Below are 25,731 nucleotides of genomic sequence, written 5' to 3' on the forward strand. Positions count from 1 at the left end.
GCCTGTAACCCCAGCACTTTGGGAGGTTGAGATGGGCGGATCACATGAGGTCAAGAGATCGAGACCATCCTGGTCAACATGGTGAAACCCTGTCTCTACTAAAAATACAAAAATTAGCTGGGCGTGGTGGCACACGTCTGTAGTCCCAGCTATTCAGGAGGCTGAGGCAGGAGAATTGCTTGAAACCAGGAGGCAGAGGTTGCAGTGAGCCGAGATCGTGCCACTGCACTCCAGCCTGGCGACAGAGTGAGACTCCATCCCGTGAATGAATGAATTAATGAATAAATAAATAGTGAATTAGTAATCAAAAACCTTAAAAAGGAAAAGTTTGTAGCTGTACATGGTGGCTCACACCTGCAATGCCAGCACTTTGGGAGACCGAGGCAGGCAGATCCCTTGAGCTCACAAATTTGAGACCAGCGTGGTCTACATGGCGAAACCCTGTCTCTACAAAAAATACAAAAATTAGCCAAGTGTGGTGGTGCGCATCTGTAGTCCCAGCTACTCGGGAAGCTGGGGTGGGAGGATCACTTGAGCCCAGGAAGTTAAGGCTGCAGTGAGCCAGGATTGCACCACTGCCCTCTACTGGGCAAGAGACCAAGAGTCTGTCTCCAAAAATAGAAAAAAAAGACCGTTTAAAAAGTTCTGGAGTTCGGTGGCTCAAGCCTGTAATCCCAGCACTTTGGGAGGCCGAGACGGGCGGATCACCAGGTCAGGAGATCGAGACCATCCTGGCGAACACGGTGAAACCCCGTCTCTACTAAAAACTACAAAAAACTAGCCGGGCGAGGTGGCGGCGCCTGTAGTCCCAGCTACCCGGGAGGCTGAGACAGGAGAATGGCGTGAACCCGGGAGGCGGAGCTTGCAGTGAGCTGAGATCCGGCCACAGCACTCCAGCCTGGGTGACAGAGCGAGACTCCGTCTCAAAAAAAAAAAAAAAAAAAAAAGTTCTGGAGTTTGTGTAGGTTTTGGAGAAACTCCTGCTGAGCCATACCCTCTGCACTAGAGAAGGAAATGTTACACTAAAACACACAAATCAATAGACATTCCCTGATACAACAGTTCCACATATCGCAGATTTAAAACTATGAGTACTAAGGTGTCATCAGCAAAACTGCTGATTAAATAAAAAGCCAAGTTCATTTATAATACATGGAAATGTACAAGACAAAAGTAGCAGTGCTGGAGTGACCTCAGCAAGGTGGTTGACTACAGAAGTCTAGTAAAAATCATAAAAAATAACAAAGTAATTTTACTAAAGTTGAAAATAAACCTTGGAATATAAACAAACACTTCAGTGTTTGCCATTATCACTGTCAATACTGAAACTAAACCTTAGAAGGAGTTCATTGCAGTTCCTGTAAAGTGGTCACAAGTTAAAATTCCTAACAATGTTATCAGGGTGAATATACAATTGCTACTTTATCTACCAAAACAGAACAAAATTCACATTGTGTAGGTTAATTTTTAAAAGGAAGGTCATAAACAATCATTAGTCTTTTCAAATTATGACGTTGAACACTCTAAGGACAAAAAAACACAGTGCTATTTTTTTCCTTATCCCCCACATTTAAAACATTTTAGGGTATTTTCCATATTCTTTTTTTTTTTTTTTTTTTTTTTTTTTTTTTTGAGACGGAGTCTCACTCTGTCGCCCAGGCTGGAGTGCAGTGGCCGGATCTCAGCTCACTGTAAGGTCCGCCTCCCGGGTTTACGCCATTCTCCTGCCTCAGCCTCCCAAGTAGCTGGGACTACAGGCGCCCGCCACCTCCCCCGGCTAGTTTTTTGTGTGTTTTTTTAGTAGAGACGGGGTTTCACCGTGTTAGCCAGGATGGTCTCGATCTCCTGACCTCGTGATCCGCCCGTCTCGGCCTCCCAAAGTGCTGGGATTACATCCATATTCTTACTATATTTGTGCTTTCACTCCTTGGGTCTTATCTGACACACAAGAGGCATGTAGAAAAATAATAATATAGTGCAATAGTCACCAAGAGTGATACAGCTGGCCAGGGACGGTGGCTCATGCCTGTAATCCCAGCACTTCAAGAGGCTAAGGAGGTAAGGAGTTTGAGACCAGCCTGGCCAACATGGTGAAACGTTGTCTCTACTAAAAATACACAAATTAGCCAGACATGGTGGCAGGCGCCTGTAATCCCAGCTACTCGGGAGGCTGAGGCAGGAGAATCACTTGAACCCGGGAGGCAGAGCTTGCAGTGAGCTATTGTGCCACTGTACTCCAGCCTGGGGGACAGAGCAAGACTCCGTCTCAAAAAATTAAAAAAAAAAAAAAACAGAGTGATACAGCTTTCGTGGTGTAAAATAACTTTCTTGGGATTTTCGTTATATTCACATAAGTATCCTGAGGCAGGGCATGTGGAGAACAACTCAAGTGCACTCTGTGTACGTTCCCAACATTCTATTTAATTCCAAGAAAACAAAATGGTTCTATCTTTCAGCCTTAAGAGTCTAATGGTGTGTTGTTATCATCTGTTACAAAGTAACCTACTAAGGTGGGATAAAACTATGTTGGTAGAAAGAACATGATGCATTCATAGTTATGCAAAAATTAGATTTTGTTAATTAGCACGAGATCTATGATACATTCTGAATAAAATGGTAGCAAAATGTAATAACAGCAGTAAATGTGAATTCTAATTAGTAACATGGTATTGTGGTTTATCTTTGAGGTTGTGGTTTCTATCGTGGTTTCAATCTTGGCTGTACAATAGCAATGGCTATTCCATGCAGAAGGTAGCCACCATTTTCCCCTGAATTATTTCCACCATGGAATCAGTCACTTATAACTCATTACGCTCCTCCCACAAATCAAAATGTCTAAGGTCTTGGTCGGCTCTTATTTTTTTTGAGACGCAGTCTCTCTCAGTCACTTAGGCTGGAGTGCAGTGGTGTAATCTCGGCTCACTGCCACCTCCGCCTTCCGGGTTCAAGCGAGTCTCCTGCCTCAGTCTCCCAAGTAGCTGGGATTACAGGCACCCACCACCACGTCTGGCTAATTTTTGTATTTTTAGTAGAGACGGGGTTTCACCATCTTGGCCATGCTGGTCTTGAACTCCTGACCTCATGATCCACCCGCCTCAGCCACCCAAAGTGCTGGGATTACAGGTGTGAGCCACCGTGCCCAGTCGTGCTCTGCTCTGTTTCATGGTCAGTTTGTAGGTCATCTCTTTCCTGTAACCAAAGGGCCCTCTGTCAGAACACCCTGAACACAATAAGGATGATGACCAACATCATCATTTTGCATTATTCTCTGCCTGCCCCCATGCTTGGCAATTTGCCAAGGCAGAGTCCTTATTCTTCAAAGAATTTGAATAGAAATGATCCTCATCTAATGCAGTGAGCCCTTCCATCTTACTGATTCTTTCCCAGACATCGCCATGAAAGGCAGGTAAGGAGGCATATCAACAGATTTCAAGGTTTAGGTTGAAAGTCATAAATCCTAAAATATAAAGTAGTAGCCTTGCAAGACACCTAAAATAAATAAATATTTTAAAATCTGAAGATAACCAGTGACTTCAAACATCCTGCAGCCTTTAATACATATCATGTTGTGTATGAGTTTTAACACATTTGAACTTGCAGTTGTTCTACAACGTATATGAAAAGTTTATCAGCACTAGACTGAATTATTCCTCACATAAATCCTTGGATGTTTTACAGTTTTGATCCTTGGTTAATAGCTTCAACATGCACAAAATATACAAAGATGTATATACATTTTGATATCCAGTGAGTTGAGACCTAAATGAAGCCTCTGCCACATACTTAGGTTTATATGATTTCTCTTTAGCATGGACTCTGACGTCAATGAATGCTTGAACTCGTGATGAAGGGTTTGCCATACTTGAAAGGATTCCCTCGAGAATGAAATTCTCTGATGCTGTGTAAGAATTAATTGTGACTGAAAACCTTGCCACATTTATTATATTGGTATGGTTTCTCTCTGGTATAAATTCTTTGATGACTCACAAGATTTAAACTTTGACTGAAGACCTTGCCATACTAATTTCTTTTATAAGGTTTCTCTTTAGTATGGATAATTTGATGTCTAAAGAGGTTTGGGCGCACACTAAAGGACTTCCCACAATCACTACATTTGTAAGGTTTCTTTCCAGTATGGATTATCTGATGTCTAGTGAGGTTTGGGCGCACACTAAAGGATCTGCCACACTCATTACATTTGTAAGGTTTTTCTCCAGTATGGATGACCTGATGGGTAGTTAGGCTTGAATGCACACTGAAGGCTTTGCCACACTCATTACATTTGTAAGGTTTCTCTCCAGTATGGATGACCTGATGGGTAGTTAAGTTCGAATGCACACTAAAGGCTTTGCCACACTCATTACACTTGTAAGGTTTCTCTCCAGTATGAACTCTCTGATGACTCGCAAGGTGTGAATTATAACTGAAAACCTTACCACATTCATTGCATTTGTAAGGTTTCTCTCCAGTATGAATTCTCCAATGCCTTGCAAGGCTTGAAGTTTGACTGAAGACTTTACCACATTCATTACACTTGTATGGTTTCTCCCCAGTGTGAATTCTCTGATGAGTTGCAAGGCTTGAAGTCTGACTGAACACCTTGCCACATTCATTGCATTTGTAAGGTTTCTCGCCACTATGAATTACCTGATGGTTGCTAAGTGTTGACCTCACACTAAAGGCTTTGCCACACTCATTACACTTGTAAGGTTTCTCTCCAATGTGAATTTTCTGATGTAGTGCAAGGCATGAATTGCGACTGAAGACCTTCTCACATTCATAACATTTGTAAGGTTTCTCTCCAGTATGAACTCTCCGATGCAGGGCAAGGCATGAGTTGCGACTGAAACCTTTGTCACATTCATTACATTTGTATGGTTTCTCTCCAGTGTGAACTCTCCGATGACGCACAAGGTTTGATTTTTGACTAAAGACCTTGCCACATAGATCACATTTATATCGTTTCTCTCCAGAATGACTTACCTGACGTACAGTCATGTGGGAGCCATGATTCAAGGCTTTGTCGCACTCATTGTATCTGTAAGGTTTTTCCCTAATGCATGATTTCTGTTCTTGTGTGAGTAATGAAGAACAGACGAAATCAGTCCCATATTTATTAGAAATATGGGTTTTGATGGTAGAAGAAATTATTTGGGGTGCTGAAGCTGAGGAACCATGGTTGACAGACTTCTCAACATGGTTACATTCATAAATTTTCCCTTCAGCTTGAAATTGCTGCAGTTCAGGGAGATGTGGTAGAAAGCTTAATCCAAGCTGATTTTTAATAGACTTGTTTTCTATACCACTTCTATCATGTTGGTCTCTTCTACAAGTAAGATTTTCTTTTGGGGCCATAGTCGCTTTGTCGTAATTTCTTTCATTATCTCTCCACTGAGAGTCAAAGTCATGTATTTTTTTCTTCACTTCCCTGAAGCAAAACTCTTCAATGTCATGTTTTTCATGTTGTTCCAATGTCACTGTGTGTAATACTTCTTCTCTGTTACCTTCCCATTGCGGTGCTAATTCCTTGATCATACAGTTACGAGAGAGATCTATAAGAAATAAAAAACCATAGGTTTCCAATTAGAGACAGTATATAAATATTTTATACTGAGGCCGGGCGCGGTGGCTCAAGCCTGTAATCCCAGCACTTTGGGAGGCCGAGACGGGCGGATCACGAGGTCAGGAGTTCGAGACCACCGAACACGGTGAAACCCCGTCTCTACTAAAAAATACAAAAAAATTAGCCGGGCGAGGTGGCGGGCACCTGTAGTCCCAGCTACTCGGGAGGCTGAGGCAGGAGAATGGCGTAAACCCGGGAGGCGGAGCTTGCAGTGAGCTGAGATCTGGCCACTGCACTCCAGCCTGGGCGACAGAGTGAGACTCCGTCTCAAAAAAAAAAAAAAAAAAAAAAAAAAATTTTATACTGAATAACAGAATTACACAAAAAGCAATATTTATACACAACAGAGTTATAAAACTTCCCAATCAAGATCTTTAATTTTTAGGAACACAAAGGAATCACATTCTTTAGTAAAAAAAAGGGTGATTATATGTAATTCAAATGAATTCTAGGGAAGGACAGTTTCAAACATCCTATGACCAAAACACATTGTTCAAACCTATGTTAGCCCTGAAAGGAGTATTTTTTCACCTTGACGACAAAGTACACACCGACTGGCAGAAAATACATGGCTGTCTCATTATTGAAAGGAAATAAATATTACATTTTACCTAGCTACAGCATATTTACTGTGCCCATATACATGAAAAAAGTACTACACAAGATATCATAATGGTAACTAAGCCGCAACAAACTTATGGAATAAGGTACATAAATGATAATTCTGAATTGCAAAACAGTAACAGCACTGACAAAATGAGAAAAAAATTAATAAAACATTGTTAAAAATAGCTAATTTTTCTGAATACCTGTCATGAAACTATCTGTACCCACCCAGACCAGGCATTTTTGACATTAATGAGTGATGCATGTCAGTTATATTGCATGAAACTTACTAAAAACCCATCATCTGTAAATCATAACAATTAATGAATAAAACACTATAGTAACCCATGATAAAACCAGCAAACCAAAAACTAGTAACTACACTTGTACAAAGTTATATAGCCTGTAAATGATTCTCTCCTAAGAAAAAAACAAGGACTAATTTCAGAACCAGCACACAACCTGTGAACCGTAATATATGTTAAGATCTCTGACATTTGATGCATGAGGTCAGGTAAATACATAGCATTATAAAGAAGAAGTGAAGGCCGGGCGCGGTGGCTCAAGCCTGTAATCCCAGCACTTTGGGAGGCCGAGGCGGGTGGATCACGAGGTCAGGAGATCGAGACCCTCCTGGCTAACACGGTAAAACCCCGTCTCTACTAAAAATACAAAAAAACTAGCCGGGCGCGGTGGCGGGCGCCTGTAGTCCCAGCTACTCGGAGGCTGAGGCGGGAGAATGGCGGGAACCCGGGAGGCGGAGCTTGCAGTGAGCCCAGATCGCGCCACTGCACTCCAGCCTGGGCGACAGAGCGAGACTCCGTCTCAAAAAAAACAAAAAAAAAAAAAAAGAAGAAGTGAAGAACAAAGTCAGAAATCACAATTATGACTTCACACCTGCACTTACATAACAAACAGCCAGTCAATAAAGCAATTCCCTACATATGCACTGTCCTTTCGTGACCTAGTTCATCGACCACAAAATACACATAACAGAGTTTGTACTTGGAAAATTTATTAACTGAAATCAGAGAACACAATGTTTAGAACGGACTGAAAAATAAAAACAAACGAAACAGAATGCAGTCTCTACGGTCTGAATATGTTGGCCAAAATTCATATGCTAAGGTCCTGTTCCCTAGTGTGATGTTGTTGCAGATGGGGCATTTGGGATATAATTAGGTCATGAGGTTGGACTACTCAAAAATAGGATTAATGTCCTTATAGGACGAGATGTAAGAGCATGTTTCATCTTGCCCTTTCCATCATGTGGAACAGTCAGAAGATGGCTGGGGTAAACCAGGTAGTGGGCCTGCCCCAGGAATTGATTCACCCGGCTCCTTAATTTTGACTTCCCAGCCTCCAGGTCTGGGAGATAGAAATTTCTGTGGTTTAGCTCTCCTAGCCTATGATATTTCTTTTTTTTTTTTTTTTTTTGAGACGGAGTCTCGCTCTGTCGCCCAGGCTGGAGTGCAGTGGCCGGATCTCAGCTCACTGCAAGCTCCGCCTCCCGGGTTTACGCCATTCTCCTGCCTCAGCCTCCCAAGCAGCTGAGACCACAGGCGCCCACCACCACTCCCGGCTAGTCTTTTGTATTTTTAGTAGAGATGGGGTTTCACTGTGTTAGCCAGGATGGTCTCGATCTCCTGACCTCGTGATCCGTCCGTCTCGGCCTCCCAAAGTGCTGGGATTACAGGCTTGAGCCACCGCGCCCAGCCTCTTTTTTTTTTTTTTGAGATGGAATTTCGCTCTTGTCACCCAGGCTGGAGTGCAATGGGGCAATCTCGGCTAACTGAAACCTCCGCCGCCTGGGTTCAAGTGATTGTTCTGCCTCAGTCTCCCAAGTAGCTGGGATTACAGGCGCCCACCACCATGCCTGGCTAATTTTTGTATTTTTAGTAGAGATGGGGTTTCACCATGTTGGCCAGGCTGGTCTCGAACTCCTGACCTCAGCTGATCTGCCCACTTCAGCCTTCCAAAGTGCTGGGATTTCAGGTGTGAGCCACCGTGCCTGGCCCGCCTGTGAAATTTCTTATGGCATGATGAGTTACGTAAGACAGAAAAAGGACAATCTCATCACAATCATCACAGAAGTTTGATCAATCTTATGAAACAAAGAAACTTTGGGACTTTACTATAAGACATGCAATGTTCCAAGTAATCACACACCACCACCTTGTTTTAAAAACTTTCAGGTAAACTGTTATTATTTTTCAAGTAAAGACATTAGGCACATGGTATTCATGTATCTAATCTCAAATTTTACAGAAAATAAGAGAGAAAAACAGGACTAAATCCTGGGCCAGGAGGCTCAGACTTTTTTTCTTTTTTTTTTCCTTTTTGAGACAAAGTCTCACTCTGTCGCCCAGGCTGGAGTGCAGTGGCGTGATCTCGGCTCACTGCAACCACTGCCTCCCAGGTTCAAGCAATTCTCCTGCCTCAGCCTCCCGAGTAGCTGGGATTACAGGCACCTGCCACCATGCCTGGCTAATTTTTTTTTTAATTTTTAGTAGAGAAGGGGTTTAACCATGTTGGCCAGGCTGGTTTCAAACTCCTGACCTCAAGTGATCTGACCACCTCGGACTCCCAAAGTGCTGGGATTACAGGTGTGAGCCACCGCGCCAGGCCACCAGACATGTTTTTAAGCACATGTCCACCCAGGCAGTACGGAAAACCTGGGTGGACATGTGCAATGTTGAAAACAATCAGTTACAGCAAGAATGCACCCAGGCAAGGAGCACATGAAGAAAAGGAGATACAAGAGCTGGACTGTGTTGGTAATAGTGTTATTCAGTCAGCTCTCATGGAAGGCAGCTATGCTCACCACTACACCACCAACACATCTAGTCAGTTAGCTCTCATGGATAATGGTATGTGAGTCATCACTTCCTACACATACTGATTTAGGCAGATCCTGACTTACAAAGCGTTTGAGTAGCATCTAGTCTTGCATACTGTGAGTAGTGTGGAGGGTGAAGAAGTCCTGTGGAAATTGGGGTGTTCAGGAATACAAAATCAATATGCTAAAAAGCAACAGTATATCCCATGCAGATCAAGGTATCATGTGAGGATAGGAGAGAGGAAGGGCAAGAACACAGGGGAGGGAGGAATGGGAATGTAGGAGGAAAATTTGTGCATGCACATCTGTGGGATATAATTCCACTAGGACAGTTACAATTCTGACCTTGGGGCCAGGCGCGGTGGCTCACGCCTGTAATCCCAGCACTTTGGGAGGCCGAGGTGGGTGGATCACGTGAGGTCAGGAGTTCAAGACCAGCCTGACCAACATGGAGAAACTCTGTCTCTACTAAAAACACAAAATTAGCCAGGTGTGGTGGTGCACGCCTACAGTCCCAACTACTCAGAAGGCTGAGGCAGGAGCATCACTTGAACCTGGGAGGCGGAGGTTGCAGTGAGCTGAGATTGTGCCATCGTACTCCAGCCTGGGCGACAAGAGCGAAACTCCATCTCCAAAAAAAAAAAAAGGATCATAAAAAATATAGAATTTGACTAAATGAAAAAAGTGTGCATTTATACCACATGTAAATGTACAAGACGAAAGTAGTAGTGGCTTAAACAAATGACACTGGACTTTAAAAACCGAGGCATTACAGCGATGTGAAGTAAAAAAAAGAACAAACGAGAAAAAACCAAGGCATCATTCAGCTTCACAAGCTCCCTCCACAAGATGTGATGTGTCAACACTGTATTTGTTGTAGGTTTGAACCTACAACAAATTGAACCCAGGCTGAACAAAGGTTTGTTGATGAGAATGAACAATGGTGCACAGAGGATGGAAAACGAACAAATACAGCGTGAACAATAGTTTAGTCAAGAGCCTCACACATATGATGCTGTGAAGTTGGACAATGTCTTCGCTAGGAGAACATCCCACACCGACTGCTGGCTTAGGGGAGACGATCATTAGTTTATGTGTCCAGCACTGTCACAGTGCCCTTCAGATACACTTTTGTGAGGCTCCTCAAAACTGGAAGGACAGCTGGAAACACGTGTCAATCAGGCTCGCCTGATATTTTGTATCTCATATCCTGGGCCATGCTGACAATTCTGCTCAGCGCTTTAAGGGGCATCTCTACATGTAGCAGGAGGCTATTCAATTATATTAGTCAAAGAGTTTTCCCTCACAAATTTCCTGTTATCACATAAACACCCTCCATAAGAGACTCCAGGAGAAGGTATGCATAACCTATAGGCTGGTTATCATAGCAGGAATACAGACAAATGACAGACCCTAGGGGTGTGTATATCAAAAGCCGGGTTTTGTTTTTGAAACGGAGTCTCGCTCTGTTACCCAGGCTGTAGTGCAGTGGTGCCGTCTCAGTTAACTGCAACCTCTGCCTCGTGGGGTCATGCAATTCTCCTGCCTTGGCCTCCTGAGTAGCTGGGCTTACAGGCGCATGCCACCATGCCTGGCTAATTTTTGTATTTTTAGTAGAGACGGGGTTTCACCATGTTGGCCAGGTTGGTCTCGAACTCCTGATCTCAGGTGATCCACCTGCCTTGGCTTCCCAGAGTGCTGGGATTACAAGGCATGAGCCACCGTGCCCAGCTATGCCCGGCTAATTTTTGTATTTTAATAGAGATGGGGTTTCACCGTGTTGGTCAGTCTGATCATGAACTCCTGACCTCAGGTGATCCGCCCACCTCGGCCTCCCAGAGAGCTAGAATTACAGGCGTGAGCCACTGCACCTGACCAAAAGTCGGTTTTCAGAGGAAAAATCATGCAAACTTAAGAGAAAACAAAATCAGGAAGAGCCAAGGGTTTCTACATTCATGTAGTAGTGAGAACAATGGAAAAGAGAGAAAAATACAACATATGAGGCTGGATTTTGAGAGATCTTGAGAGGGGATTGTCTGCTCTGTCTATAGATGGATCCTAAGCTAAGAGCCTGAAAGACTAAGATATACTCCCTGTGTAGGACGGGGGATCCCAGTGAAGACCTGTCCACTGTTCTTACAGTTCTGCTGAGTAACAGTCTCAGAAGATCCAACCCCCTCCGCTGGTCCACACACCCATGAACTGTGGCAAAAACAGAAGAGAAGAAATGGCTGAGGGATCACAACAGGCACAAAGGGCTTGAGACAACTCCTTGCAGCTCCCGAGGCCTCAGATGCAAAGGAGGAGCAGCCAGTGTTTCCCATCTCCTGCGCAGGTCTTCCAAACACTGGAGATGAGGTGGAGCATAGATAGCTCCAGGCATCAGGACTGTGGAGGCCTCAGCTCTGATCTATATGGAAAGCGAACTGAGCATCAGGTGGGCATCAAGAACAGGAGAGACCGGCAGGGCGCGGCAGCTCACGCCTGTAATCCCAGCACTCCGAGAGGCTGAGGTGGGCGGATCACCTGAGGTCAGGAGTTTGAGACCAGCCTGACCAACATGGTGAAACCCCGTCTCTACTAAAAATACAAAATTAGCTGGGTGTGGTGGTGCACGCCTATAATCCCAGCTACTCAGGAGGCTGAGGCAGGAGAATCATTTGAATCTGGGAGGCAGTGGTTGCGGTGAGCTGAGATTGCGCCGTTATACTCCAGCGTGGGCAACAAGAGTGAAACTCCATCTCAAAAAAAAAAAGAACAGGAGAGACCAACAGAGAAGCAGACCCTTGTGATATGGCCCGTTCTGGACCCCTCAGAGTGAAGGAGCCAGAGAGTTCATAGAAGTCAGAGGGCAATGTTGTCCATCATGATAAGCACTTCCATTTGTCTCTCTTTGAGCTGCAGCCCCCACTGGACAGCGAAAGGATCATCTATGACACGTCTCAAGAGCAGAGGCAGAAGTAGGGGAAGTTTAAAATTTCCTCTAAGAGCTCACAGGATATAAACATTTGTTTTCCTATAGAACTCTCCCACTGGCTGAGAGTTTCCAAACATAATTGAATGGTGTGGCTTCCTCTCCCCCATCTGAGGTGTTACCTATTTTCACACCTTTGATCCATTCCCACCCTTTTGGTTTTCTTGCTATTTGCACTTGGCTTCCATGGTCCAGGGCTCTTTCCTGTGCTCTCACATGAGATAATATTCTGGTCAGGAAGAGAACTTCCTGCTTATAAAATGAATGGAACATGATGTGCTGTGGCTTTTCAAGAATCTCAGCCCTTTGCTTGGATAAGAAGAGAGAATATCACAGATGGATCTAGGAAAATATTTCACAAATTCTTTCACTGAATGCCTACTCTGAATGTGTAGGGAAGACTGTAATATGCAAATATCTAGCTCCCCTCCAAGAACTACTGAATGAAAGTACAGGGGTAGAAAACAAGAAGTGAGTATTTCAAAAGTCTACTATATGCTTTCATGCATACTTCAGCTCTGAAACCACCACTGTTGTATCAGGAAGGGGTCAGAGCATCTGGAAAAAGGGGATGGTTAAACTCCAGAGTCCACATTATGGAGCTTTTCATTTCAGAGTCAACAAGGCCTCAAACTCAGGCAATGCAGGGGCTCCCAAGAGGGCACACAAGGGAAAATGGCAAGATACCAAGGGCAGATTTTGACTTCTGGAAGAAAATAATCCTCACCCAGGGAGACCAGGTTCCTGTAGTTCTCCAACATCACGTCCCTGTATAAAGTCCTCTGTGTAGAATTCAGGCATTTCCACTCCTCTTGAGAGAATTCGATGGCCACGTCCCTGAATGTCAACTGTCCCTAAAATAATAAACACATTTCACCAAGGGGTTATGAAGGGAGTTACCATCTTCACACAAAATAAGAATAAAAGAGAATTTTAAGTACAGATTTAATTGAAGTGTGTGTTCTGATAAACCCACACTAAGGTATTTTTGAGTATATATCTCTTCCTAATTGTGCTTTTTTTTCTCTCTCTCTCTCTCTTTTTTTTTTTTTGTTTGTTTGTTTGAGACAAGGTCTTGCTCTGCTGCCCAGGCTGAAGTGCAGTGGCATGATCATGGCTCACTGCAGACTCCCAGGTTCAAGTGACCCTCTGACTTTAGCTTTCCAAGTAGCTGGACTATAGGCATGTGTGTACAAAGTACATTTGATAACTTCAATGATGAACTAGGGATCAAGCAGAAGAAAAAATTTCAGGATGTGAAGACAGGTCTTTTGAAATAAACGAGTCAGACAAAAATAAAGACAAAAATAAAAAAGAATGAACACAGTCTATGTGACATATGGGGCAGGCACCATAAGGTGACCAAATGTTTGAATTTTTGGTGTCCCAGAAGGTGGAGAGAAAATGAAAAGGATAGAAACCTATCTAACAAAATAATAACCAAAAACTTCCTAAGTGTAGTAAAAGGTTTAGATACCTAGATACAGGAAGTTCATAGATTCTCAAAGAGAGACAATCCAAAAATGTCTTCTCCTTGGCACATTATAGTCAAACTGTCAAAAGTCAAAAGAAAGAGAATTCTAAAAAAAAAAAGCAAGAGAAAAGCAAATGGTCACTTACACAGGGTGCTCCATAAAACAGGAAATTTATCAATAGAAACCTTACAGGCCAACAGAGAATGGTATGATATATTCAATGTGCTGAAAGAAAAAAAAAAACCCTGCCAGCCAAGGATACTATACTCAGCAAAATTATCCTTCATAAAAAGGAGAAATAGTCTTTCCCAGAGAAGCAAAGGCTTAGGGAACGCTTCATCAGTAGACTGGCCCTACAAGAAATGCTTAAGGGATCCCTACATCTAGAAGCAAAAGGACAATATTGGCCATCATGAAAACACACAAGGCCGGGCGCGGTGGCTCAAGCCTGTAATCCCAGCACTTTGGGAGGCCGAGACGGGCGGATCACAAGGTCAGGAGATCGAGACCATCTTGGCTAACACGGTGAAACCCCGTCTCTATTAAAAATACAAAAAAAAAACTAGCCGGGCGAGGTGCCGGGCGCCCGTAGTCCCAGCTACTCCGGAGGCTGAGGCAGGAGAATGGCGTGAACCCGGGAGGCGGAGCTTGCAGTGAGCTGAGATCCAGCCACTGCACTCCAGCCTGGGCGACAGAGCGAGACTCCGTCTCAAAAAAAAAAAAAAAAAAAAGAGACAAAGGACATCGAATTGAAAAAGAACAAGTCAAACTGTCCTATTGTACAGATGATATTAATCTAAAAAAACCTCAAGGGCCCACCAAAAAATACTTAGTTCTGATAAATTCAGTAAGGTTGTAAGTTACAAAATCAATATACAAATATCAGTAGTGTTTCTATACACCAAAAATAACTACCTGAAAAAGGAATCATGAGGGTAAAATCAATTTATAAGAGTTAACAAAGAATTAAAATACCTAGGAACGGCAGGCTGGGCATGGTAGCTCACACCTATAATCCCAGCACTTTGGGAGGCAGAGGCGGGTGCATCACCTGAGGTCAGGAGTTCGAGACCAGCCTGGCCAAAACGATGAAACCCCGTCTCCACTAAAAATACAAAAGATAAGCCCAGCGTGGGGGCAGGCGCCTGTCCCCCAGCGACTTGGGAGGCTGAGGCATGAGAATCGCTTGAACCCAGGAGGCGGAGTTTGCAGTGAGCCAAGACCATGCCACTGCACTCCAACCTGGGCAACAGAGCAAGACTCAGTCTCAAAATATATATATATTAATTCTTTCAATTTGTGAGCATGAAATGTCTTTCCATTTGTTTGTGTCCTCTTGAATTTTTTTTCATCAGTATGTTGTAGGGTGTTTTTTTTTTTTTTTTTCTTTTTTTGAGACGCAGTCTCTCTCAGTCACCTAGGCTGGAGTGCAGTGGTGTAATCTCAGCTCACTGCAACCTCTGCCTCCCGGGTTCAAGGGATTCTACTGCCTCAGCCTCCCAAGCAGCTGGGATTACAGGCATGTGCCACCACACCTGACTACTTTTGTATTTCTTTTAGTAGAAATGGGGTTTCTCCATGTTGGTCAGGCTGGTCTTGAACTCCTGACCTCAGGGATCCACCTGCCTCGGCCTCCCAAAGTGCTGGGATTATAGGCGTGAGCCACCGTGCCCAGCTGTAGGGTTCCTTTTGTAGACATCTTTTACCTCCTTGGTTAAATCCGTTCCTCGGTTTTTCTTTTTTTTTTTTTTTTGAGACAGAGTCTTGCTCTGTCACCCAGGCTGGAGTGCAATGGTGTCATCTCAGCTCACTGCAACCTCCACCTCCCAGTTTCAAGCAATTCTCCTGCCTCAGCTTCCTGAGTAGCTGGGATTACAGGTGCCTACCACCACACCTGGATAAGTTTTTGTATTTTTAATAGAGATGGGGTTTCACCATGTTGGCCAGGCTGGTCTCGAACTCCTGACCTCATGATCTGCCCGCTTTGGCCTCCCAAAGTGAGAATTAATATTGTTAAAATGACCATAGTGCCCAAAGAATTTACAGATTCAATGCAATCTCTATTGAAATACCAATGTCATTTTACTAAAAACAGAAAAAAGAATCCTAAAATTTGTATGGTATCAAAAAAGAGCCCAAAAAGTCAAAGCAATCCTGAGTAAAGCTGAAGGCATCACTCTACCTGACTTCAAAATATATTACAAGGCTATAGTAAACAAAAGAGCATGGTATTGGTATAAAAACAGCCACACAGACAAATGAAACAAAATTGTGAACCCAGAAATAAATACATGTACTTACAGCCAAATGATTTGTGACAAAGGCACCAAATACGTACACTGGGGAAATGACATCCTCTTTAATAAATGGCGCTGGGAAAATTGGATATCCATGTGTAGAAGAATGAAATTGGATCCCTATATGGCACCATATACAAAAATCAACACAGATGCATTAACAACTTAAAAATAAGACCCCCAAAATATAAAACTACTATAAGAAAACAGGACAAACACTTCAGGACACTGGTCTAGACAAAGGTTTTATGGCTAAGACCTCAAAAGCATCAATGGCAAAAACAAAGATAGATAAATGGCACTATATTAAATTTAAAAGCTTTGCATAGAGTGAAGAGGCAACCTGTTGAATAGGAGGAAATATTTGTAAACTATTCATCTGACAAAGGACTAATATTCAAACCGTACAAGGAACTCAAACAGTTCAACAGTAACAAAGAAATAATCCCATTAAAACTTGGGCAAAGGACAGAATAGACCTTTCTCCAAAGAGGACATACAAATGGGCAACAGATATATATATATAAAATGCTCAACATCAGTAATCCTCAAAGAATGAGAAAAGCACAGTATCATCTTATCCCAGTTAGACTGGCTATTACTAAAAAAGACACTGCACTCCACTGCACTCCAGCCCGGGCGACAGAGCAAGACTCCGTCTCAAAAAAAAAAAAAAAAAAAAAGACAAAAAAAATAACAAATGCTGGTGAGGAATGTGGAGAATGGGTAACTCTTATACACTGCTGGTGGGAATGTAAATTAGTATAGCCATTACAGGCCAGGCGTGGTGGCTTACATCTGTAATCTCAGCACTTTGGGAGGTCAAGGCAGGCAGATACCTGAAGCGAGGAGTTCGAGACCAGCCTACTCAATATGACAAAACTCACCACCCCGTCTCTACTAAAAATACAAAAATTAGCCGGGTGTGGTGGTGGGCACCCATAATCCCAGCTACTTAAGAGGCTGAGGCAGGGAGAACTGCTTGAACCTGTGAGCCAGACAATGCAGTGAGCTGTGACCGTGCCACTGCACTCCAGCCTGGGCGACAGAGTGAGACTCTGTCTCAAGAAAATTAAAATAAATAAATAAATAAATTAGTATAGCCATTATGAACAGTATGAAGACTTCTCAAAAACTAAAACTAGAACTACCACATAATCCAGCAATCCCATTACTGGGTATTTATCAAGAAAGAAGAAATCAGTATATCAAAAGGACACCTGTACTCCCATGTTTACTGCAGCACTATTCACAATAGCAAAGATATGACATCAACCTAACTATCTATCAACAGGTGAATGGATAACGAAATGTGGTATATTCAGCCATAAAAAAGAATGTAGCAACATGAATGGAACTGCTGGTCATTATATTAAGTGACATACATCAGGAACAGAAAGGCAAATCTCGCATGTTGACACTCACTTGTGGGAGTTAAAAAAAGTTGATTGCATGGAGGTAGAAAGTAGAATGGTAGTTATCAGAGACTGTGAAGGGTGTGTGGGTGGGTGCGGGCAGGGAGGACAAAGAGAAGTTGGTTAATGAGTACAACTATAGTTAGAAGGAATAAGTTCTAATGTTGGACAGCATCGTAAGGTGACTACAGTTACCAACAATGTATCGTATATTTTCAAAACAGCTAGAAGAGAGGACTTGAAATATTCTCAACACTTAAAAGTGATAAAAAATCAAGGAAATAGACACCTCAAATACCATCACTTGATCATTACACATTCTATGACACATGCAACAAAATATCACATCTGCCCCTTAAATGTGAACCAATATTATGTATTGACTTGAAAAAGGAGCAAGCTATCCTGGTTCCTTAATATGAAAACATGTAAATATTCACAACTTGCAGGATAAAATACCCCAACAAAACATTTACTGAAAATTTTCTTCTAAAATCTCACAATGATTAAACACATTTCAACAGGTCTTGAGCTGTCTCTTCTCACAGAACTGACAATAGTGGCTCACCATTGAAACGTGTGCGAGGGTGTAAGGCTTGACAGGAAAAGGGATGCTCTGTATCTAAGCACCTAAATGTATCTCTATTGAGAGTTTCACCATAAAACAAATATATACATCGTGTGATGTTTAAAATAAAAGCAGCATAATACTTAATAGATATCATAAGAATATGGCTATATACTCTTCAATGAAAAAGGAGTTCTGCTCTGATGCCTGAGCAAAACTGTTACCATTTTTGCCTAAAATATCTGATGCCTAAGAGACCCTGCAGGAACAGCACCATCTCCGTGGTATGCAAATGCTGAGAATGGTTTAAAAACTTGGCTGGGCGCGGTGGCTCACGCCTCTAATCCCAGCACTTTGGGAGGCTGAGGTGGATGGATCATGAGGTCAGGAGTTGGAGACCAGCCTGACCTACATGGTGAAACCCCGTCTCTACTAAAAATACAAAAATTAGCTGGGCATGGTAGCATGCACCTGTAATCCCAGCTAGCCAGGAGGCTGAGGCAGGAGAATCACTTGAACTCGGGAAGCGGAGGTTGCAGTAAGCTGAGATCGTGCCACTGCACTCCAGCCTGGGTGACAGAGCAAGACTCAAAAAAAAAAAAAAAGTCCTACTCCTACAGCTGGCCGGGCATGGTGACTCACGCCTATAATCCCAGCACTTTGGGAGGCTGAGGCAGGCGGACCATACGGTCAGGAGTTCAAGACCAGTCTGGCCAACATAGTGAAACCCCATCTCTACAAAAATTAGTCGGGCACAGTGGCGGGCGCCTGTAGTCTCAGCTACTTGGGAGGCCGAGGCAGAGGAATCATCTGAACCCGGGAGGTGGAGGTTGCGGTGAGCCGAGATCGTGCCACTGCACTCCAACCTGGGCGACGGACCAAGACTCTGTCTCAAAAACAAAAAAAAGTCCTACAGTTACATTTGTTGTTGTTGTTAGACAGAGTCTCGCCCTGTCACCCAGGCTGGAGTGCAATGCAGTGATGCGATCTCCACTCACTGTAACCTCTGCCTCCCAGGTTCAAGTAATTCTCCTACCTCAGCCTCCTGAGTAGTTGGGATTACACATGTGTGCCACCACACCTGGCTAATTTTTGTATATTTAGTAAAGACGGCGTTTCACCATGTTTGCTGGTCTCAAACTCCTGACCTACAGTGATCCACTCACCTCGGCCTCCAAAGTGCTGGGATTACAGGCCTGAGCCACTGTGTTCGGCCTTACAGTTATACTTCTACATTGACTTTATGTTTCAAAGTCATTAAAGGAAAAAACGCCCTCTGGTACTGATGTCTGTCTGCATCTCAACTTTACATTCCATTCCAAGTCATTAACAGTCTGGAGTCAGAGACATACTGATACACTAGTTTCATCTGGATGACAAAATCAGGCACAAAATATATCCCCTTATTGGCTGCCTTTTCCAGGATTTACCAGGTATTTGTCTACATTAATATGTGACTTTAGGCCAGGCATGGTGGCTCACGCCTGTCATCCTAGCACTTTGGGAGGCCAAGGCAGGTGGATTACCTGAGGTCAGGAGTTCGAGACCAGCCTGACCAACATAGAGAAACTCCATCTCTATTAAAAATAAAAAATTAGCCGGGCATGGTGGTGCAGGCCTGTAAACCCAGCTACTTGGGAGGCTGAGGCAGGAGAATCGCTTGAACTCGGGAGGCAGAGGTTCCGGTGAGCCGAGATTGTGCCACTGCACTCCAGCCTGGGCAACAAGAGCGAAACTCTGTCTCAAAAACAAACAACAACAACAAAAAGAAACACGACTTCCATGGGCAGCTTCTCTGCTTCTCTATTCCTGGGCCACGGAGAGCTGACAGTGCATCCAGATGTGGCCCCTGAACAATCCCTGCTGTCCAGCAGCACTCACACCACGGGACCCTCACCCCGTCTCCATCCATGTCTGGGTGTGAGCCCTTCCCAGGACCATGCCCACTGGACTCTTCCCAAGTTCATGTCACTGGGTCAGAGTGAGACGGAATCTCAGTAGAGATGAGAGGGACTGCAGAAAGGCATGGGTGAGCGTGAGCAAACGTGTCAGGCAGGACGCCTCAGAGTCGGAGAAGACTTGCAGCTCCAGCACACTGTCTCCCGCCTTTCTGAAAGGAAGAAGACAGAATGATCCACACAGAATCTTTCTTTGCCTGAGTAAAAGCCATTCCTGACGCCTTTGCTGTATTCTTCTGGGTTTCTTCCTCATGTGCCAAGGGCCTTTAGAAGTCAATGCTGAGTAACAACAACAAGTGCTCTTTATTGCTCAAAAACAACACACGCCCTCTTGTGTGACAAGCACAAACATACACAGGGAGGAGCTCGCCCTGTGCAAAGATGGTCCTCTGCTGCCCACTCCACCAGGGTGGCCCCAAGGACAAGAAACTCCTACAGGAAAACCCATACATGAGTCTTCTGACCCCTTTCTTCAGAACCCTCTCCCCTCCTGGAGAAGCTCGCACACACGCTGCAGCAGTGAGTAGACCCAGCCCTGATCAACCCCCATGCAGAGCCCTTTCCCTCTCTGTGGCTCCCAGGCTGAGCTCAGCCCTCAGAAATAGAGAACGCAGAGCCTTGGTGCTCAGGGCTGGATCTAGACGAGAATCATGCTGGGCACTGTATCATCAAGGGCGGGTCCCAACCTATGTGAATGGGAATCTCTGGGACATGGGTGCGGGCACAAGAAGTGTATCTGCAAAGTACCTCAGTACTGCCACATGAAGCCAGGGGTGAGCTCTACTCAAACAGGGTCAGCCCAGCATAGCCCCCACCTTCTGACTCTGTTCTCCCCTTGGGACCTTGGGTTCATCAGGATCCAGACAGTGGAAGCAGAAAGAATCGAGAGAAGCATGCAGAGCAGGCAATAGGGACCAGAGGAGGGAGTGAGGGGGTGGCTGGAGTGTGTCAGGCAGGACACTTCAGAGTCGGAGAAGATTTGCAGCTCCAATACACTGTCCAATACAGAAGTCCCCACTGAGAGGGTGATATCAGAACAGAAACCTGAGGAAGGAGGGGTGTTTGCACCTGCAGCTGAGGGGTCAGCGAGTTCCAGCAGAGGGACAGCCCACGTGAAGGCCTTGAGGCAGGAGCAACCAGGGCCCAGGAACAGGAAAGGCACCCGCGTGGCTGGAGCAGAGGAAGCGAGGAGGATACAGGTAGGAGATGAGGTCAGAGAGGTCCTCTGGGAGGGCAGATAAGACAGGGCAGATGCCTTCAAACATTTTTCTCCCATATCTCAAAAGAATTTTGGAAATGATGTATTTCCTCACCCATTTTAATTAAACATATAATATTTTCTTTATAAATTAACACAGTTACAATGTAATATCTTATATATTTGAAGTCCCAGGAAATACATGGTCACCCTCATCTGAGATGTGCAGGACTGCCGGGGAAGGCATCTAGGGAGTCAGGAAGTCACTTCTGGACACCTGAAAGTGGAGATACCTGTTAGATGTCCTAGCAGAAAGTTGAGGAGACGGCCAGGCACGGTGGCTCACGCCTGTAATCCCAGCACTTTGGGAAGCCGAGGCAGGTGGATCACCTGAGGTCAGGAGTTCAAGACCAGCCTGACCAACATGGTGAAACCCCATCTCCACTAAAAATACAAAAAGAAATTAGCCAGGCATGGTGGTGGGCACTGGTAATCCCAGCTACTCGGGAGGCTGAGGCAGGAGAATCGTTTGAACCCAGGAGGCAGAGGTTGTGGTGAGCCGAGATTGCGCCACTGCACTACAGCCCGGGCAACAAGAGCGAAACTCCATGTCAAAAAAAAAAAAAAAAAAGAGGTTTATTTGGCTCATGGTTCTGCAGGCTGTACAAGAAGCACAGTGCCACCATCTGCCTCTGATGAGGGCCTCAGGAAGCTTCCGTTCAGCGTGGAGGGTGAAGGGGCGCCAGCAGGGCAGATGAAATGGTGAGAGAGGAGGCAAGAGACAGAGAGAGGTCAGGCTTTTTGACAACCAGCCCTCAGGGGAACTAAGAGTCAGAACTCACTCGCTAGAGAATGACATCAAGCCATTCGCAAGCAATCTGCTCCCATGACACTCACCAGACCCTACCCCCAAGTTTGGAAACCACATTTCAACATGAGAGTTGGTGGGGCAAAACAAATCATATCCAAACAATTGCACATTCTGAGGCTATGAGTGGGGCTGGCGTCTAGTACACAATTGGAGGGTTAGCAGCAGCCAGGAGCAGGAACAGACCATTCCCAGTCACTACGGGGTAGGGATCCCAAGCCCTGAGACAGGTGGGTGGGTAAGTTGGAAAAGATCTCTTCCTTTGCTTCCAGGGGCTCAACAGTGAAAAAAAAAAAAAAAAAAACAAGGCCTTTAAGTGAGCAAAAAAAAGAAAGAAAAGTTCCAGAGACAAGGTGCAGAATAGAAAAATAGGAGAATGGAAGAGGTGCGGGGCAGGAATTAAATGACGCCAGGAAATCTGGGTGTATGTTTTCTCCAGGCTGTGATCAGCTACACAGGGACAGAAGCAAAGTAACAGAGTTGGATGTGGGGATGTCTGGGAGAAACACATGATGTCGTACACTTGACTTGCAAAGCATGTAGTATCTGAAAGGGTCTGTTCATATCCAATTTTGTTTTGTTTTGTTTTGTTTTTGAGATGGAGTCTCGCTGTGTCACCAGGCTGGAGTGCGGAGGCGTGATTTCGGCTCACTGCAACCTCCGCCTCCCGGGTTCAAGCGATTCTCCTGCCTCAGCCTCTTGAGTAGCTGGGAATACAGGCACGTGCCACCATGCCCAACTATTTTTTGTATTTTTAGTAGAGACGGGGTTTTGCCATGTTGGCCAGGATGGTCTTAATCTCCTGACCTCGTGATCCACCCGCCTCAGCCTCCCAAAGTGCTGGGATTACAGGCATGAGCCACCGCTCCTGGCCTTTTTTGTTTTTAAACAGGATCTTGCTCTGTCGGCCAGGCTAGAGTGCAGCGATACAATCCTGGCTCAGTGCAGCCTTGACCTCCTGGGCTAAAGCAATCCTCCCATCTCAGCCTCTGGAGTAGCTGGGACAACAACAGGCACAAACCACCACATCTGGCTAATTTTTAAATTTTTTATAGTGACAAGGTCTCACTATGTTACCTAGGCTGGTCTCAAACTGGGCTCAAGTGATTGTCCTGTCTCAGCCTCTGAAAGTGCTGGGATTATAGGCATGAGCAATCATGCCTGCCATATCTCTATCATTTTAAAATTAAAACGGGGGCCAGGCGCAGTGGCTCACGCCTGTGATCCCAGCACTTTGGGAGGCCGAGGTGGGCGGATTATGAGGTCAGGAGTTTGAGACCAGCCTGACCAACATGGTGAAACCCCATCTCTACTAAAAATACAAATTAGCTGGGCGTGGTGGCGCACGCCTGTAGTCCCAGCTACTCGGGAGACTGGGGCAGGAGAATCACTTGAACCCGGGAGGCGGAGGTTGCGGTGAGGTAAGATCACGCCACTGCACTCCAGCCTGGGTGACAGAGCAAGCCTCCGTCTCAAAAAGTGCTGGGATTATAGGCATGAACCACCGTGCCCGGCCTCAACACTTTTAATGTTCCTTTAGAGCAAGGTTGTCCACTCTGCAGCCTAGGAAGGCTTTGAATGCAGCCCAACACAAATTCCTAAACTTTCTTAAAACACTTTGAGATTTTTTGCATATTTTAAATTTATTTATTTACTTATTTATTTTTAGCTCATCAGCTATTGTCAGTGTTAGTGTACTTTATGTGTGGCCCAAGACAATTCTTCTTCCAATGTGGCCCAAGACAATTCTTCTTCCAATGTGGCCCAGGGAAGCCAAAAGATTGGACACCCCTGCTTTGGAGAGACACTATGTAGTGAGTGATAAGAGTCTTTCACTTTCTGCCCAGCTTTACTCTCCCACTCCCCTTCCCCTCCCCCTGCCCCAATGCCAGGGAAGGGGAAGAGGATGAGCTGTGGGATTAATGAGTCAAGTCACTTCCCTCTGCCTTAACAGGGATTGCAAGTGGAAGCTAACTTCTGATGTCATAATTATAAAATGCACCAGCCTTAATAGACAGGAGTTTTGCAATTCTCATCTTCATCTGTGTATTTTAAACTTATAAAGACAGAAACCAACAGGTCAAAATGTAGATAACACATCCAGTCAATTCACAACTCACCTGGACCCAGGGTCCTCCTTTTTCCTCATTACCATGTGTTTCCCTCCCTCATTCCGTACATAGCTCTCATTCTCACCTTCTTTCTCTAGCTCTTTCCTTCCCCCTTATTTTCTCCCTAGGATTCTGCTCATTTTGAGCCCCTCTCCTCTCCTGCTGTTTCTCCCCTTCTTCCCTCTGTTTCTTCTCTTTCACCTGTTTTTTCCAGTCTTGAAATTTGTTTCACCTCATATTCCTCTTTCTTCCTAATCTTTTCATCGTCCCAATCTCCACATATTTCTGGCTCTTTGTTCCCCATTTCAGCGCCCCCTGTTAAATTCCCTCTTCCCTGTTACACACCCTTGTCCCCACTCTTTGGCACCCCCAGATCCCAGGCCTCCCCGTGCTGTGGTTCTCCCTCTGCTCTCCTTGTCTTCGGCTGCCCCTTCTTTTTGTCCCAGCACCACACTGCTCTGTCTGCCCTGGCTCCAAATCCCTCCTCCTCTCTCCCACTCTCTAACTGAGGAGCCTCCCCCTTTGCTGCCCCCCGCCCTACCTTGCTGTCCTTCATCTCTCTGGATACTGTGCGTTTTCTCGAAATGTGTCTAGTTACTTTTCTCTCCTTGCTACTTTCTTGGCTTCTTCTTTCACTCTTCCTGTCTCTTTGAAAATTTCTAACCATCCTCTACTTTGCCATCTGTGTATTGGTTTCCCTCATTCTTTCCTCTGTCTCAGGTTTTCTACTGCTCTCTCTGTCCCTCTCTGTCTCCCGATCCCTTTGGCCCACACATTCACAAGAGGGTCTGGGGTAAGATGCCTGCAACCTGGAGGAGAGCATTTTCCAGGGAGTGGAGGAGGGCAGGCAAGAACACCGGGTGTCACAGGACAGGCCCTGAGCACCTCCCCAACGCGGGCTCAGGGGAGGCCTGGGGAGCAGCAGGGCCTGGCACGAGGAGAAGGGAGGTGGGGGGCGACGGCACCTTCGGACAGGGGTGGGGTCTGCAGGATCCCAGGACCAGGCAGAGCACGCGGGCTCTGGAGCGCTGCGCTCCAGGGGCCGACGAGGGCGAGGCTGGGATGCGCCCAGGACGGGAATCTACCTCTTGGGTGAGGACTTTAAAAAGCCCGGGGCTGGAGGAGGGGTCAGGAAAAGGTTTTAAGCGGGAGGAAGAAGCAAAGGGCCCGGGACAGGGAGCAGCCTCAGAGCGAGTTCAACCCAAAGGGAAGCGATTCCGGACCCACACCGTGACGCCTGTATTCACCGGGGGTGGAGGGCGCGGTGCGGGGATTTTAAAGCCCGTAGCGACCCCGGGCATCGGCTGTGGAAATGGGAAACAGGGAGCGCAGGTTTCATCTACACAGAGGGCCACTCACGCTCAGCGCCGTCACCTTCACCCAACACGATCCGTTTCCGGGACTGTAGGAAACTGCGCATGCGCGGAGAGCAGGGCCCGGGCAGCCTGGAGGCGTGGCGCGGTTGGAGTGGGCGGGGCCTGCGCCGTTTCAAGGTTAAGAAGCAGAGTTGTGTGGGCCACTCATGTTGGAAACCAAAATATTTTCCACTTACCAGGTTGAAAACGGTTTATGGTAAAACTATTTTGCCTGCAGGTTGGACCCGATCCTGCTAGGGAGTCTCCTGCAGCTTAGCAGTCTGGGAACTGGGATTTCGGTGGGGGATCCACAACTAGCAGTGGCTGGATCCATAAACGTTATCGAAAAACAAAAATAAAGTGTCTGGAATAACTCCACTGGATTTCAAGACTACCAATATAGGAAAGATAATAAAAATTGTGTGGTATTGGGGCAATAAAAGA

At 45.3% G+C, this 25,731-nt stretch overlaps 1 protein-coding gene across 8 annotated transcripts; it reads right to left on the minus strand.

Annotated features, from left to right (window-relative positions):
• Positions 1–3,528: 3,528 nt before the first annotated feature.
• On the minus strand, positions 3,529–25,356 carry ZNF415 (zinc finger protein 415). Of its 8 annotated transcripts, none has more exons than XM_030942067.1 (5): positions 25,292–25,356; positions 19,695–19,907; positions 15,819–15,934; positions 12,770–12,896; positions 3,529–5,552 (listed from the first exon to the last, which is right to left on the minus strand). In XM_030942067.1, exons 2-5 carry the CDS (start codon positions 19,762–19,764, stop codon positions 4,021–4,023), a joined length of 1,845 nt encoding a protein of 614 aa, XP_030797927.1. In that variant the 5' UTR covers positions 19,765–19,907; positions 25,292–25,356; the 3' UTR covers positions 3,529–4,020. The 8 variants fall into 8 exon arrangements, with proteins under 8 accessions (XP_030797927.1, XP_030797928.1, XP_030797930.1 ...); XM_030942068.1 differs by having other exon boundaries at positions 19,695–19,903; positions 25,292–25,350; XM_030942070.1 differs by lacking the exon at positions 15,819–15,934.
• Between the last annotated feature and the right edge of the window lie 375 nt (positions 25,357–25,731).

The sequence above is a fragment of the Rhinopithecus roxellana genome, chromosome 12, assembly GCF_007565055.1.
Source record: "Rhinopithecus roxellana isolate Shanxi Qingling chromosome 12, ASM756505v1, whole genome shotgun sequence".
NCBI classification, from domain to species: domain Eukaryota; kingdom Metazoa; phylum Chordata; class Mammalia; order Primates; family Cercopithecidae; genus Rhinopithecus; species Rhinopithecus roxellana.

Bases quoted from the DNA above. Each gene is read 5' to 3' on its own strand.
- ZNF415 (XM_030942067.1), bottom strand. From the start codon at position 19,764: ATGAACTTGGGAAGAGTCCAGTGGGCATGGTCCTGGGAAGGGCTCACA. The intron at 15,935-19,694 runs GTGAGGGTCCCG...GGTGCCATATAG, and splicing joins CAGACATGGATGGAGACGGG to GGATCCAATTTCATTCTTCT. The intron at 5,553-12,769 runs GTGAGGATTATT...TATTTCTTATAG, and splicing joins CAGGAACCTGGTCTCCCTGG to ATCTCTCTCGTAACTGTATG.